The 17,933-nt window shown below is 36.3% G+C and overlaps 1 protein-coding gene across 2 annotated transcripts in view; it reads left to right on the top strand.

Annotated features, from left to right (window-relative positions):
• The first annotated feature begins 4,396 nt into the window (after positions 1-4,396).
• The window catches only part of EMB1974 (NHL domain-containing protein), an 83,554-nt gene continuing 70,017 nt past the window's right edge, over positions 4,397-17,933 (top strand). For both annotated transcript variants that reach the window (XM_088966967.1, XM_088966966.1), the window contains exons 1-5: positions 4,397-4,589; positions 5,413-5,533; positions 5,671-5,759; positions 13,167-13,326; positions 13,636-13,774. In XM_088966967.1, the coding sequence (XP_088823093.1) occupies positions 4,526-4,589; positions 5,413-5,533; positions 5,671-5,759; positions 13,167-13,326; positions 13,636-13,774 (573 nt within the window). In that variant the 5' untranslated portion in view covers positions 4,397-4,525. The remainder of the gene's footprint in view (positions 4,590-5,412; positions 5,534-5,670; positions 5,760-13,166; positions 13,327-13,635; positions 13,775-17,933) is intronic.

The following is a 17,933-nucleotide window of genomic DNA, read 5'->3' as shown; positions in this document are numbered from 1 at the left end:
AAAAATAAAATTATGGGATCCTAGGATTTTAAAAATTTAGGGAAAACTGAAAGATATTTTAAATATCAATATTAAAACTAGAGATATTTTATTAATTTACCTTTAGGTTCGGGGAATTATATACAAAACTTGTCCCCACCCCGTACCCGGTTCAAGGAAAATTTATTTTCCCTATCCCCATCCCATCCTTGTTTAGGGTCGGGGAAAACCCGCCCTGTTCAGGGTGGGGCAGGGCAGGGCCTGGGTTTTACGAGGGAAATTGTGATCCCTAATCATGCCCCATCTTGCTTATTTCATTCTTTGAGGAAACTCTACCTATAAAACTTTTGCCATAGATGTTTACTTTTGCGAAAGCACTTTTACATGAAAACACTTTTACGAAAGCACTTTTTTGGAAATAGTTTTACGAAATCACTTTTATAAAAGCATTTTTACAAAAGTACTTTATGAAAGCACTTTTACAAAAACACTTTTATAAAAGCACTTCTATGGAAGCACTTTAATAAAAGTACATTACTAAAGTACTTTTACAAAAGTACTTTTATGGAAGTACATTTACGAAAGCACTTTTATAAAATCACCTTTATGAAAGTACTTTTATAAAAGCATTTTTATGGAAGTACTTTTATGTAAGCACTTTTACGGAAGTACTTTTACAAAAACACTTTTATAAAAGCACTTTTACAAAAGCACTTCTATGGAAGCACTTTAATAAAAGTACATTACTAAAGTACTTTTACAAAAGTACTTTTATGGAAGTACATTTACGAAAGCACTTTTATAGAATCACTTTTACGAAAGTACTTTTATGAAAGCACTTATGGAAGTACTTTTATGAAAGCACTTTTACGAAAGTACTTTTACAAAACATCTATGCCAATTGGTAAACATTGACTATTGGAGACTATGCTGGCAGTTTGTGAATATTGGCACAATTTTTTTTTTTTTAAGAATGAAAACGATTAACATGGGACACTTGTCAATCTGAAAAGAATTCATTTTTAGGAAAAAAGTGTTTGGTTCATAGCAATATTTTCTCATCCTAACTATTTTTACCCAATTTTTTCAATTGTAGAATTTCATCTTGGGTAAGAATGAGAAAGAATGAGAATTGAACCAAACATGGCCTTAGATGTGGCAATGGCAACATTCTTGTACTCAAACTTAATGCTGGAGCAATATGCCATTGAATGCTTTTTATAGGCCTATGAGATCAGATTATCACCTAAGTAGATATAAAAGCTGCCCTAGAACCATGTATCATCTAGGCGGTCCAATGCATGCCAAAAAATGTACGAAGAGATGAAGAAGATGGGGGTGAAGCATAGTCCATAGCCCAAGGTGGACTTAAAGATATAGAAAGATCCTCTTAGCAGTGTATAAAAATTGATAGACCTTGATTGAGAAATAGATATCTAATCATGACTGTATTAAGTATTGTAGAGCACCAACAATTGTTCGGTACATAGATACATTAGGTAGGGGTGCAAATCGATATCCGATTCAATATGAGATCTAATCTTATTTCGTCAAATTCGGATCACCCCTGTTCGCTGGATCGAATTTGGATCATCCCCTATCCGATCTAAAATATGTTATATATTTATAAATATAAACATATATGTGTTATTTATTTATTTATTGATATATTATTTATATCATATTTTTATAAATTTGTTATATTATTTATTTTTTACAAAAACATGTATAAATATGACGAAAGTAATTAATAAGTACTTGTATTTTGTGTTTTTTCTTTATTTAAATTGGTATATTTTATTTTTATTTTAATAATTTATTTATTTTAAAGAAAACAAGTCGAATTGGATAAGATCCAAAGATCTGGCTTATTGATAGGATTCTAATTCAATGGAGGTCTATCAGATCGGATCGGATCAAATCCAACATGAACAATGTTGGATCGGATTCAGATATACCCTGTTCGAATCCAATCCGATCCATTTGCATCCCTAGCATTAGGTAGAGGAACATCATAAGAGAGCAGTTCAGCACTAGAAGACATGGGTGTAGAGATGGGCTTCGCACCTTCCATGTGGGCCTTGGATAGAAGATCATGTATATATTTCTTTTGTAATAAGAATAAACCGGATTTGCTTTTGATAGCTTTAACCTCCAAAAAGTAGTCAAGGAAGGGATCAAAACCCTTTAAAACAAAATCAGATCACCACAAATCTTAAGGGGGATGAAAATTAGCCTAGGGTGACACAAAATCTCTAATCTTAGCCTTAAAAGTTAATTCAAAAGGGGAAAAACAAAAGATTACTAGTCCATGGCATCCTTTTCTAGCAAAAAATGACTTCTCTTATTCAGACCAAACCTCCTTTAGGAAAAAATCCAAACTCCACGAGATTTTGTAGGTATAACATTGAGGTCAAGGCGACCCAAGATGCAAAATCTTAGCCCCAATAGATAAGCCAATCAAGAGAGAGAGAGAGAGAGAGAGAGAGAGAGACAAGAACATTGATTTAAAAGGCATTTTCTCCCAAAAAATACAGTTCATCTTGTATTGATCAAAACAATCACAAAGGAAACCCTATAACAAGTCCAACATATTGATTTGATGACCCTAATTACAGTCTTAACAGCTAAAAATGAAAGTTGTGTTCATGAACTTGCTCTGATACTGTGTAGGTAGGGTAAGGCTTGGATGGGGGGTGGTCTCTTTGAAAGGCAAAGAAAGATAAGGAATTTGGGAGATTGGATTTCGGGCTCAGGGTGCTAGGGTAAGGAGTTCAAAGCAAAGGGTGCTCGAGTGCTAGTACTAGATACTAAATGAGTTTCAATACGAGGAGGATCTCTACTTATGGGGGAGATCACAAGATCCTAAAAGGTAGGAGATAAAGGTACTTGTGGCCTATCAGGAAAGGGAATATTAGATTTGTTGTCAATCATTAAGTGCACCATTGGGTTTTCGCCACGTGTCTCGTGAGGATCTTCTTGAAGATCGGGTTTCCTTCTACTAAGGATTCTTCATTACTCACATGTGCTATTACATCTCGTGTGCTTTATTTTATTGACGTGGTGCTTAGTGATGTCATTGCCTGGCGGCGATGTCTTGTTAACCTTACGCGGCATTCTGCCATGTCTTTTGATGGGCTGTGGGTTTATCGCGGATTTGGGTACGTGCGGGCCTCATCGTGGGCTCAACCCGGGTTTCTTTTTGGCTCAGGTCACGAATGGGATCGTAGGGGCATGCGGTGAACTGTGGGTTTATCGTGGTTCTGTGACGCATGATGTGGGTTCATTGTAGGTCTGAGGTGTATTATGGGTTCATCGCAGTAAGGAAGTTGGTTGTTTAGCTGTTTGCATGCAACCAGGCAGTGTCAATTTAATACTTGATGTTTTCTAAGGGTCTTAGTGAACACTTTATACCTACACTATGTTAGAGTAGTTCAAAGTTCAAACAATATAGATTTGAATCGGGTGTATATTCACCTGCCCAAGAAAAAACAAATTATATTAGCTATAAATAGTGTGAAAGGACACTTATGTTCCTCATAGACAAGAAAACTACAAATACAAGTTAGAAAATTAAAAGAAAAAGGTGAACACAACAAGATAAAATATAAGCAATGTACAATATAAACATGGTCCCATCACCCCGTTTCTCTAGAGACCTATACCTAATTTTAGAAACATGTTATTGCTTTCCCTAGTTTTTCTTTGCTTGAGTATTAAGTTTGTGTTCCCATAAAAAAACTATTGAATTTTTGCTTGTATTATCGAAAAGGGTGAATTATAGACACCCACCCTATACTTAGGAGGTCTTATTTGAACTTCTGTTTTTATTTTTTGAAATTTCTACAATATTCTTTAATTGCATGTAATTTTTGCAACTTCTTTGTTTTATTTCAAAAATGTTTTCAATTTTTCGTATTATATGTATTTTTTACTAATATTATATTTTCGGAGTTTTTATGAACTTTGGTGTTTTTTTCTGATGTTTTATAACTTTTTAAAATATATGGGTTTTGAATTTGTTTGTTTTTTATGCATTTTATGATATATTTTGTTATAAATATATGCAATTTTTATAATTATTCCCTATGAAAACTATTATAAATTTTTAAACGTGCAATCGTGCATTATATTTGAGAATAAGACGATAATCTTTTCTGAAATTAGCTGATGGAATGATAAGGGCGGGGCAAAGAAGGAGGTCTTTGTTGCAAATACTAGTTCAAGGAGTTAAGGACTATTATCCAAAGTACAGGGTGGCAGGCTGTAATTTACCCAATTTATTTTCGTATGCCATTGCAATCCGAATTCGATTCGACTGCAAACAAAAACGAATCAAATTTGGATCTATCCGGTATCTGATTCGACCCGATCCGTTTAGAGCCCTAGGTAGATACAACCCGCCGTCGAAGTTTCTAAATACTCATCTGCGAAACCGAAACAGGCCTTCACGGCACTCCACCACCAACTGCCTTTACATGCTTTCAGTTTGAACTAAATTCTCTCTCATTTCTCTACGTCTTCATTGACTTATTCTCTAGACTAAATGGCACTTAGATTACGGCGCCTCAGAGAAATTTCAAGAGCTATGCCTCGATATTTATCTTCAGGTAAAAGCTTCCTTGCTTTTCCCCCAGTAGCTCAATCCGAGGCTTTTCTGTTGAGTATCATTGCAAAGGAAGCAAAATGGCAGCTTCAATGCGGAATTTGTATTGAATGGTCTGTATTTAATATAGTTTAATATTTAATGTAAAGAATCAGAAAAAACCCAGAAATTTTCTGAGCTAATTACAGTATACTTCAGTGCCTGAATTTTTTAGTCACTCCTTTATGTATAGAGGTTATTGGAAAATGGGTTTTCTAAACAGCGATTAGTACCCACAAAGAAAAAGAAAATGTGGCTTTTGAATTTAAGTCTGTATTGCAACATGATGTTGGAAACAGTTCATCAACGATGAAAACCAGGGATGTTTGATGTATTTCTTTTTATAAGGTTACTTACGAGTGCTGTTATATATACCGTTATAGGAATGTTATGTACATGTATGTGTTCTAAGTACTGTTTGAATTTTGTTGGGAGAAGGAGAGAGTACTCTCAACCACATTGAATTGTCTTATGTGGTTAGCTATCTGGCTGTCATATTGGGTCTCATTGGTTCCAAACTTCCAATGCATTGGGTCATTCTATCTGCATTTTCTGAACTGCGTGGCTGAACCAATTAAAAGGTTTGTTGTTCGAATTACATGAATCACACATCATGGACTGCATCATTGAAATATGGGGTGGGGGCCATTTAATAAGCAACTCCTGAATTATAAAGTAGGTATAGATTATTGTGTAAGCATCTGTCAGAATCTGTTCCCTTCTGCATTATATTCTTCCAGAAGTAAAGATTTTTGATTTGAGATGTATAATTTTCTTTGTCTGAGCAGGTATTACTTGTCTACATTCTAGACAAGATACTATTCTTCCTTCTCCATCTTTTATTCACTTGCGTAATATGTGCATGAAAATCAACAAAAGCCTTATAGATAAAGGATGCCATTCTCACAGGTAGAACTACCTTCAGCTTCACAGAAATTGAACTTCTTCTCTTTCAAGTTCATGGCATTGGAAAACTTGATTTTCAGTTAATGTAGTCTCTTAGTCATTTTCCTATGAAGATTTAACAAGAATAATTTCTTTTTCAGGTTGTCAACTTTATCAGATTCACTACATGAATCTTCTTCTGAATCAATTCTTTTGACTTTTATGGAGTCCACTCTTGACGAGCTTGAAGGTAAACTATTTCTTTCTCTCTTGAGTGAGCTTACACTCAAGAATTTTCCTTCTTTTACCAGGTATAGAGTAGTAATTTGCCTCTTTGAAAGAAAAGTTAACTTAGTGGTGTTGTGACCTTTGGGAGAAATCAACTTTTTATTCATCAAGCATGAATTTGTGTGCTTCTAAGTATGGGATGTTGTTCTTGGGATTAAATTTTATCCTAGGACATGAATTGGGATTTTTAGTAAGGTTAAGTTTGATCAGTACTCTACAAAGGTTGGTCTCAGCCATCTGGGGTCCTAACGTTTGGCATTTTTTTGCATGAAGTGGCTGCTGTCAGACTTTGACCTGTATTCTCATGCTTTCTAGCCCAAGATTTTACCATTACACTAAGTTATGGCCCATCTGAGCACTCTCCTTGCCTTAAATAATTAGAGTTTGTCTTTCTGAGCAGTGGAAACATAACTACCTTTTTCATAGTGTGAGTGGGATCTCAATCCTGAATTTCTAGCTTTTCCAGACTGGTGATCCTCTTTTCACACTGGGGCCTTTATTGCTTTTTGTTGCAACCTTATGCTAATTTATGTTACTAATATGTACTGTAAATGATAGATTTAAAAAAGATGAAAGGAAATTAGACATTATAGAAAATATATTTTCACTGAGTTGTCTTTCTTGTTGACAAAGAGAATGAGAGGATAAGCCCTTTCAACCTGATTTCTATCCCAAAAAACCCCAGAGGATCTTTAAACACTCCATAAGAAATGATATTTTGGGTTCTATTAGAGGAGTCTCTCTTAGGTTCCCCCTTGGAATGAGTAGATTTTTTGTTGAAGGTGACTCACCAGTTATAGTGGGTTTGATGCTCTGAAATTCAGATGGTTCTTGGAAACTCTGACATCATATCTCAGGAGCCAATTCCTCGGCAGTTGGCACATAGCTTTAATAGCTAATTTAGGTGCATCCTTTGGTCAACTAATTTTGTTGCTGAACATTTTGCAAGATAGCAGATGAGAAATACCAACTTTATTAGGGCACATGGGCTGACTGTATCTTATTATCTACATAATTTAGCCTTTTGTTGTTTTTGATCTGGTTCCTTTGTTGACTTCCCCAATCATATTAGTAAGTAAAATCTCTTTGATTCAGGAGCACTGTAGCACTAGCACCTAAACTCTCAACAGTGTTGGGGTGCAGACTCACTACCCAGCCTCTATATAGGCAATTTATTCATCCTGTATTTTGGCCTCTAAACCAGTCCACAATTCAGCCCCATGCAGTGAAGCCCATAAGCAGAATACCAGATATATACCAAAATCCAAATCCATGGCAAATCCCAAGTCCATACCCAGTCCTAGGACTATCCATATCCATACACATATCCAAACACAGATCCATGACCTGCATACAAAACCATATCCATCAATGCATAGTTTTCAAGGCGCCAAGGCTAGGCTAGGTGACAGAGGGGCACCTAGTCGCCTAGTCAACTAGGCGGGCACCTAGGCGTCGCCTAGGTGATGGATCTTTAAAGTAAAAACCACATATCCTAGGGTAGTTCTCTAGGTTCTATAACCAGCTTTCCTCAATAACTATCCATAATTTTCATAAGAAAATTATAAACTTCATGTTTAAGTCTAGAAAATCAACATATTTATGAGAAGAAAAAGAAGAAAGAAAAGAAAATTAAAAAAAATATAGGGGATGAACCTTTATTTTTGTTATAGGAAAAGAAGAAAAGAAAAGATGAAAGAAGAAGAAGAAGAAATGTGTTGATTAGACAAAATTTTAAGTTCTTCCCTTACTTATTGGTTCGGATTTTGAAGTCTTCGAGGGTTCAATACAGTAGTTAGCAATGTTTATGTTGATTAAACACTAACAAATAAGAAAATAATAAAAAGAAATTAGTTTATAAACACAAAAAATGAATATTTTTGTTTAAGAATGTCTATTTTATAATTATAATCTAAAAAAATAACAATATAAAAGTATTTTATAAATTAATTAATATAAAAATAATATTTATTTATATTATAAATAAAAATATATAAAAAATTAATATTTTATTATATACTCAATTAGGCTCACGTGCCACTTGAGCTGGGTATTTTGAAGCTTGAACTTGACTCGAACTTGATTATCTGCCAGTTGAGTTTATGTAGCTTGTGAGTCGGCATGGCTTGCTTACACCTGACCTGTATTTGCTTGGTGTACTAGTGTTGGACACATTATGTACCTAATATGACACCTGATACTGCATGAACACTTTGAGGGGTGGTGCATGATCTCTGGACAACAGCGAGGACTTTTGGTGTTAGTAATTTTTCTTATATTAGTAGGAATCTGAAACATGTGTGCTCATCGTTTAGCCATTCCTTCATGCCCTGTCAAAGGGGAGTGGATGGATGTTATTCCCCCTTTGTCTAGCCCTGGTGGTATGTGATTTTAGATTGTATTATTCTTGGTAACCTTTCTTGGTTTAGTGAAAATTAATTCATCGTTTACCAAACAAAAAGTGTCATACTATAAAATGTTTGTATTTGGTAGAAGTTTAATTTGAACTTTGGAAAGATACAAGTATTGACTATTGAGAAATCACAATTAACTACAAAAACAATATATAAAAAATTAAAAAACATGATATAAGTATGATTTTTGGAACATACTACTTCGGATTGGGAATGGTGCCTTTCTTTGTTTGGGTGCAGGTGGATTCTCCTGTGAATGTACAAAGCATGTTTGATGCAACTACTTTCTCTTGGCCAAAAAAGAAGGGGATAATTATGTGTAGATTCTTAAGAGCTGCTACTATTTGGATGATTTGGGAGGAGTGGAGCTCAAGAATTTTCATGGATAAAGCAAGAAGCAAAGAAGAAGTATTTGAAGCTGTTTTCACTGTAGCTACTGTAGCTACAGTAGTCCGAACCAGTAAGGAGAAGAAGAAAGAGAAGAGAAGAAGAAGAAGATGAAAGAACTGTTGAACTTGATAGCTAAACCCTATCAGTCGACCTCTTAATAGTGATTAGGCTTCTAATTAAATGTACAAGGACTAAACTGCCCCTACTTAAGTATGGGACAGAGAACCTCTAATAAGACTGCCACATAAGCTCATAACTTAACCAAGGTGAGATGACTAATCTACCCTTATTCGGCTAACTCTAACAGAAGCAATCAAAATAAAGGTGGTGCATTGGTTGAAGTCCTTGAAAGCAAGGTTCAAAATTTTGATACGTATCGGGCCATATCGGCCAATACGTATCGTATTGTGGGCTTCTTGATACACCCCTACGGGGGGTGTTGCGGGGTCTAACCTGGTTCAGGGGTAGATGGGCCTTAAACCGATCCCTCTGAACCAGGTTGGATAAAAACTAAAAATGAAAAAAAGGACGTGAGCTTTGATACAGTCTGACACACCGGTATGGGCATTATCAGACTGTATCGATATTTTGAACCTTGCTTGAAAGACTTCTCTTGTGTTTCAGCAAATGATTTGCTGAGAAACTGGAGGGCAGTGGCGGATTCATCTGCTCATAAGGCTGTCACAGCTCATCACTGGAGCCCACTAGATAGAGGCTTTATTAAACTAAATTTTGGTGGTGGTAGTTTAGGAAATCCGGGACCTTCCGGCATTGGGGGTGTATTTAGAGATGAGGAGGGCAAAATTATTGCACTATATTCTGGGCCGGCCAGGGAAGGAGATCCATTGAGAGCAGAAATCATGGCTGATAGAGACGGACTGTGGTGGAAAGAATGCAAAAATGGAATTTTCACTGTGAAATCCTTGGCACTGATAAAGGAGCAGATGACTGTGGATCAGATGGAAGGAGTGGGGGGGAAATCCTATCCCTCCTAGGGTGGAAGCTTTCGCATGGTTAGTGTCACTGGACAGGATTTTAACTTCAGATCACTTGAAGAATAGAGGTTTCTACATGGCAAGTTTCTGTTATCTTTGCTGTTCGGATGAGGAAACAGTTTTCCACCTGTTCTACATGTGCAAGATGGCTCATATCATTTGGAGTTTCTTCTACTTTTTATTTGGAATGAACTTATTTCAGACTTCGTCTACGCAGAGTTATTTTCCTCCTGGCCAAGACTTAATGGGTGCAAGAAAGCAAAGATCGTGTGGAGCTGTATCCCTTTTGTGGTCTGCTGGGTCTTATGGAATGAGAGAAAGAGAAGATTATTTGAGAACAAACAGAAAAACATTGAAGGTCTTTTGGCTTTGATTGTAAATCTGGTGTCAGATTGGGTTTTGGTGCATCCAGACTTCCTTCAGAGTAGCAGAGCAGAGCTGTGGGAGAATTTTTGGGATGTTCTTGAGTTACAGTCTTGTAATCTTGATCAGTTCTGTTTTTACTGATTTTCTACTGTAGTGTAATCCGCTTGTTTTCTAGGTTGGGTGCTATCCTAACACCCCTGTGTTGTATGACTCTTTTCTATGTTAATGAAATTTTTACTCTGATTCTTCAAAATAAAAAAAAACAGTAATGGAAGGCATACAAAGGACGAAGACAATGAGCATCAGCAAATTAAGTGTTGAGGGAGACTCAAAATTAGTGATCAACTGGCTACAGGATGAGGGAATGAAAATGTGGATGTCTAATAATGATAGGAAGAAATTCAGGTGGCTAACTAGAGATTAAGGACAGGGTGGGTTAAGTGGAGTGCAAAGGCTATAGCTGATACATTAGCTAAGCAAGAGGTGGAGAGAGACTCATTGTTTTGGGCACAATTGTAAGGGAATTGGGGCTTCTTGGGGGAGAGATAAGAGGTTTTATCTCTCATGAACCTTAAACTGTTTTTGAATCATCTGTACTTACCTCTTTCTGCTCTGATTAATAAAACTTGATGTTATTGGTAAAAAAAAAATGATATAAGTATATTAATTGGGATACTTACATGGTTTTATTTCCATTGGAACCAAATTAGTTCCACCGAAATGCTTTCACTTCCATGACAATCAAAGTGAAACTTACTTGGTCAAAGTTTAAGTCAAACTTAACTTTTGTTAAATTCCTTAAGTTTCATTGTTTGAACTGAAATACCACATATAGCATAAAAAAAATACATGACTTTGGTAGAAAAAGTCTGCCAACTGATATTTTTTTTTTCAAAAAAAAAAAAAATGTATACTTGACTTTGGTTGATAAGTTTGTAGGATATGGGTGGCTTGTTGTTTAGTCTTGCTTCCTTTTGGGTGATTTCTCATCACCTGGTTGTTTGTTCTTCATTTATCTAATAAAATTTCTTCTTTATTTATCTTCAAGAAAAAAAATGTATACTTGAGTCTTGCTTCCTTTTTCTCTAATAAACTTTGATGGCAGCAGCCTTCGAAACTCAGGGCCTTCAGGAATAGGGTGTGTCTTCAGGGATATGGAAGGGCATATAACTGCTTTATTTTTGGGTCTGGTTGGATTGGGGGACTCTATCTTTGCCAAATTCCTGGCAGTTTTGCAAGGGGTACAGTATGCAGGACAGGTTGGTAATTGAGGGAGGTTCTAAGCTGGTAGTGGCTGGTTGACAGATCCAGACACGGTTATTTGGATTTATAGGGATGCAGTGACAAGATTTAAATGGTTAACCTCTAATATGACTGTCAGGATCCTCCGGCAAAGGAGATCAGCTAATGGGCTAGCAGATTACTTGGCCAAGCAACGGGTGCAGATTTATATCAACAATAATAAAAAAGCAACACGATTTCTCTAAAACATGAGAAAACTGACAAATAAAAAATAATCGAAATTTTCAAATGAGCACAAATGAATATTTTGCTTTGTTCATTTATGATAGAAGATGCATATCTTATGATTATGACTATGAATTATTTATGTTATCTATAGTTGGATATTAAGAATATTAAACATGCAGAATGACATTTCACTTTCTATATATTACTTCCAAATTTAAATAGTTGCTTTTATTGTATAATGAGTTCTGAATGCATATTGGTGTTTTCTATCTTTTTTTAGAGGTTTGTTGTAAATGTTCAACATTTTCATTGTGTTTACATATTTTCCATAATTTGGTGATGTTTCTGTGAGCTTTCTTATACTTCTACAAATTAATTTAACATCTCCATGATTAAAATTTACACAGAAACTGAATTTCAAAACTTTGGGTGTTTTGCTTTAATACAAGGTTTGTGCCTTTTGCTTCAAGGCCTTCACAATGTAACCATAGACTATAGCCTCAAGGCATACATTCACACCTTGAGACTACAACCTTTTTATAACATGTCAATAATGAACTGTTACCATGCTAATGAAAATGTCTGTACTTATTTTCGCTCTTTCTTGGTAAATGCTTATTTGGCTCATTGTGGAGAATGATGAGGGATAGTGCTTTTTAGGTGTTGCACTTGGCAGGTTTGTGTCTTGCTAATTAAGTATTTCTTTTCCTGATTTTGGTAGTTTATCCTTGTTAGTGTGGGGGTATTTCTGTCCTTATACCCAGATTAAGGTTGCTGATCTGTAATGTTGTGTTAGAACCAGTGCTCCTTCCTTAAATAAGGGCACATATGTCTTTTCAATTATTTTAATAATAAAAAGCACTGTCTGGCTGAATGGGAGTTATGTTCTTGAGACTTCCAGTTCGAACCAGACTTTCTCCTTTTCTCTTTCTCTCTTTCTCTCTTTCTTCCACTTTTCTACCTCTTTCTACATAATCGATCTCAGACAAATAGAACTCCAAGGCAGGCTGAATCATAACAATCCTCCTTCTTTCCTTTGGTAGTTTTTGGATAAGGCTTGGATGATGACAATTCTCTTTCTTCTGTCCTTTTTGGAATGGAATTACTTATCCCAAAAGAAATGGTACTTGTCATAGACATTTTTTATTGTAATTGCGATAAACATGCCAATGCTTGTTATCCTGATTATTTCTGGCATGGTTCTTTATTTGTTTGTTTTCTTTTTCTTTTTTTTTGTGGGCATGAAGTTAGTCAGATTGTTCTAGTCTTTATTGTATCAGACTGTGCATTTTGATTATTCAATACTTTAATGCTTATCTCCTGATGTTTATTTCCCCCTTCACCTTGACTGAGCATTTTATGTATATTAGTGTTCATTGTCCTGATTATGTGATTGGTCTCAAGCATTGTACTTCTTCTGTAGATTTCCTTGAGATTTCTTATTTCTCAGAAAAAGTGTGGAGCAGTCATATTACTTCCCAAATCATGACTAGAATATTTGGATAATTCATATAATTTGGAAACTTGATGTTCCTTTCTGTTCACACACACACACACGTGTGGGTGATTGTGGCGCCCCCTTTCTTACTTTCTTTCATTTTTGATTGATATTCTACTTACATTATATGAGCATCATAAAAGGGATGGATTCACTTTCCAGTTTTTGCATCACTTGCTATTTAAAATGACAGTATGAAACTCATTTTGATGATTTGTTTCCAAATGAGTTTGCAGGTCCTTATCATTGTTGGTTGAATAAGCTTGAAGAGAGCAAGGAACTTTTTGACAGAAATGGAATTTTCTTAGTTCTTTCTGGTGCATTCCTTGACCGCTGCTCAATGTTGAGCAGCGATCATGTTGTTATGCTTGAAAGAGTTAAATTTCTTCAGCAGAGGTGCTTGAGAGAACTTGTATCTCTCACTTTTTAGGGGTTGTTTGATGACAACTGACGTGGTTGAACATAATGACTTGTTACTTTGGTTTTTGTGAAAAAATATATAAATAAAATATTTATTGATATAGTAATCAACCCAATATTCCATTTATCATTAAGGAGCTTGCAGCCTATTTAATAGTTTATCCACTAAAAGACAACAACAATAAGCTGTTCAGTTCAGCCATTTCAGCTGTCATCTACCTTCCCCTTAGACATGGAAGAGTTTCTAATTTAACAGGAGATCTTGTGTTATTTTATTTATTGCAGGTATCGACAACTCAATGTTTTTGGTTTTCAGCCTGTCAGTGCAGTTGGTTCAATTGCTAGTCACACATGTCTAATTTGGACAACCCTGAAGGAGTATATAACATTTCCTATCTTATTATCTAGCAAGAATTTTCCTGAGGTCAGGTACAAATCCTTGCTTCAGTGACTGGAAAAAATTAAGAAGTTAGTTGAAGAAAACTTTCTATATTTGGTATAGAGTAAAATTGGTTCTTCAACTTAGCAGTAGTCTTACATAACTTGTATGCCTTAACTATGAACTGGGTTTTTTGTTTCTAGATCTTGGAGATGCTAGATATATAGTTTGCAGCAGAATTTTCCTTTTTTTTTTTTGGGGGGGGGGGGAGGAAATTAAAGTGTTATACAATAAAATGAGATAGGGAGCAGAAGTAGGGTTTGAGGGAAAATGGCCTGAGAAGGTTTGGGTCTATTACAAATTCTTGTAAAGGATTTTATTTTTATTTTTTATTTTGAGAGTTGGATGAGTGTTAAAGAGTAATCATTTATATTTTAGTTGATGTTTGGGGGGGGCAAAAACCCAGTTTATTAGGTTTTGATCCAACCTCCACTTAGTAACCACATATAAATAATAGTTTTAATAAGGGTAAATTTCTTAAACTACTCTTGTGGTTTAGCTAATTGACTAACTCACCCTTATTGTTTACATATTATCTTAAAGTACCCCTACTGTTTCTGACAAATGTCTAAAACCTCCCCTACCATTAACTCTCCGTCATAAACCCGTTCACATGTGACTCACATGACTGATATATTTTTCAAAAATCCCTAAAATATCCTTTTGCAGTAGAGAACTCAGGGCACTGAGACCGGGAGCGGGTACTCTGTTATAGAGCTTCAAACCAAAGTACAATGGAACCAAAGACTGTCTTTTTCTTTTTGAACCCAATGCTTGACAAAGCATTAAGAAGTCTGCCCAAAAGCAGAGTTCCCATGAAGCTTGGAGAAGACCCACTGAAAGACCGAGGAATTCCGACAGTTGTATGAAGACGTCAAAGAGTTCCCACGCAGTGAGAAACCATGGTGGAGAGTTTTCTAATTGCATTGAAAAGGAATTATTCAATTTGTGCATCGGACTCTATTTCATGGGATACCTGTTGCAACAGTGAAAAACTAAGGCCCCATTTGGTTTGCGGCAATAGGGGTCTGGAATTGGAATCGGAATGGGCTACTCCGATTCCAAATGTTTGGTTGGGTGGATTCAGAATCCCATTCCATTCCTGCTGGAATGGCATTCCCCCTTTTGAGGAAATGGCCATTTCCTGCCCCTCCTTTGGGAATGAAATTCCATTCCTGCTGGTTCTAATTCCCATTCCTATTCCTGTCTGAACCAAACAAACTATGGGAATGGACCATTCTGATTCCAATTCTGGAGGATTTCAATTCCGATTCCAATTCCGGAGGATTTCGATTCTGATTCCAATTCCAATTCTGACTACGAACCAAATGAACCCTTAGGAGTTACCTACCTTCCATGTTTCTAGGTTTTTAGGAGCTCCTCAATGGCCAGATGTGAACCAGAATCAATTCAACTAAGGAGCAGTAACACTGGAAGTTGCGAAGTACTGTGTTGAAGCTGCCTGAGATGATCTGATAGCTAATGCTAAACTAAACTGAACTTTTAGAAATAAGTTGATGGAATGGAGAGAAGAGACAGATTCTGAAATATAGAAGAGGAGTAGTGTTGAATTGAATCTCTACCATCAATAATTGCAGAAATAGGTGGAATTCTGTTAATCTTTGGCTCATCTTCATTCAATATAATCTTGTTTATATAACTTGGGCAGGTGGTTTTCCTTGCTGTTGCTTGGGTGTTTCCCTCTTCATCCTTGTCGTTTAAGTTTTGATGTAAGAAGTGGGATGTCTTTTTATTTGAGATGTATGATAAATGCAAGCTCCACAACATTGATATGAGATGGAGGGCTTCTATAGCTTCTGCTTCTGGGTTTCTAGATGCCAATTCCTCTTTGAAATTGTTGAAAACAATTTTGTGAGACTAAGATATGTGACACTGTACATTAAGCCCGAGAGCAGCAGCACCAACCCTTGGGCGAATTGGCCAGCTTAGAACCCAATTCAACGTTACCGCCTTTTAGAGAGGAGCCGATGTTAATGGTGCTAGGATTTCCCATGTCTGAGTTTGTCAATGGAAAATCAGAGAGACCTTTTGCCTTTATAAAAAGCTATGAATTGTAACACAAGCTCTAAATTAACCCCAAATCCACGTCAGGTGGATTTGGTCAAATCTAAAATCTATGAACATGTGCAAAGCAGGATTAATAATCCTTCCTTTATTGTGTGATGATCAACTGGACTGACCCAATTATAAGTACGTATGCAGAGAAGGGTTGGTAGTGATGGTGACGGGAGTGGTGGTAGGGAGAGACGACAAATGCACGATGATTGAAAACTCAGGAAGGTTCCTGAAAATTTTCATCAGTTGGGTTTTATTTTGAAAATTTGAGGAATAGTGGAGGACAAATTTGACATTTCAAATTTCTTTTTTTTTTTCTGTTAGTGCCTAACGACGATGTCAATTGTCAGAAACAGTAAGGGTACTTTAAGACAATATGTAAACAGTTGGGGTAGAGTTAGTCAATTAGCTAAATCATAAGGGTAGTTTAAGAATTGCCCTTTTAATAAAAGGTTTGGTGGTGGTGGGGGGGGGGGCAAGGACACCCCACCAAGATACTTGGCTCCGCCCCTGGTTTGCAGTACTAGAAATACTATTCTCAAATATCATTTCTGACTTTTAAGTCTTAAAAAGAGAAGCTTTTGGAAAACCAGCAGCATGTCTTCATGCTTTACAGACAAATTTTGGATGGTGTAATGATTGCAACCAAATTTGTGGATGCTAGAATCAGAAATGGAAGGGAAGGGCTGATGTGCAAAATTGACATTGATAAGGCTTAGGATCATGTGGAATGAGGATTTTTGGAAAGAATGGGCTTTTGTGAAAGATGGAGGAGCTAGGTGTTTGCTTGTGTTTCTGCAGTTTCTTTCTTGATGTTGGTAAATAGTGTATCAACAGAATCCTTCTAGGCATCTAGGGGCTTAAGGCAAAGGTGATTCCTTCCCTCCTTTATTGTTTGTTTTAGTAGCAAAGGTATTGAGCAGATTAGTGAACAAGGGAGCAGAAATGGAAATGTTCAAAGGTTTCAAAGTGGGCAGGGAAGGATTATCCATTACTCACATTTAGTTTGCGGATGATACACTAATCTTCTTGGATGCTTCAGTTCATCAAGTTTTAAGGTTAGAGCGATTCTCAAATATTTTGAAGTCCTGGCTGGTCGGAAAATTAACTTAAATAAGAGTGCTAGGATTGGAGTTGGAGATGGCTGAAAAGGAGATAATGCATTTATGTTTTGAATGCTTTTTCTCAAAGTATGTTTGGGGATACTTCTTCCGCCTTTTTAATCTTGATGTTTTGGAGCCAAGATCTCCAAAAGAAAATTTTGCTCATTGGTCTATTTTGAAAGGGAATAGGAAGGCAAAAATTGCATGAAGCTGTTTTCGTTTTGCTATTTGTTGGGAAATATTGAAGGGCAGAAACAAAAGAATCTTTGAAGACCATTCAAAGCACAATGATGAAATTGTTTGAACCATTGAGAAAAGAATGCTGGAGTAGATTTTAATCTTACCTGAATTGACAATATAGTTGAGGAGGAGTAATAGGTGTGGGTGCAAGTTGGGCGTCGGGGTGGGGAGTGGAGTTAGAAGATGAAACTAGTATCCTGGAATGTGAGAGGGCTGAGAGAAGAAAGAAGTACATTAGTAAGGAATGTATTAAGAAAAATTATGCCAGATGTAGTGCTACTACAAGAAACAAAGCTGGAGGTTTTTGATCTGAAAATAAAGAATGAAATTTCGGGTGCCAATAGTGGAAAATGGGCATAGGTGAATGCGGTGGATCTCAGGTCGTTTAGCAGTCATCTGGGATCCAAGATGTATCAGAAGTACATTAGGTGAATGCTGCAATTAATCTCCTCCACCAAGCATTCCTCTCAGTCCCAAATCTCCACAACCATTTACTCAGTAAGGCAGTACTCAAAGTTTTTAATTTTCTTAAACCCAAACCACCTTCCTCTAGAGGTAAGGACACCTGGTCCCACTTCACGAGATGAATCTTCTTTTCATCTTTCCAAAACCTCCAAAGGAAATTCTTCTGAAGGGCTTCCAACATTTTAACCACCTTGGCAGGGATAGGAAAAAGAGAAAGGAAGTAAGTAGGGAGGTTAGAGAGAGTACTCTTCAGAATTGTC

Source organism: Nelumbo lutea, chromosome 1 (assembly GCF_056320005.1).
Source record: "Nelumbo lutea isolate HS-2025 chromosome 1, American lotus-T2T, whole genome shotgun sequence".
Taxonomy (NCBI): Eukaryota; Viridiplantae; Streptophyta; class Magnoliopsida; order Proteales; family Nelumbonaceae; genus Nelumbo; species Nelumbo lutea.
This window is presented reverse-complemented; position numbering and strand designations above follow the sequence as displayed.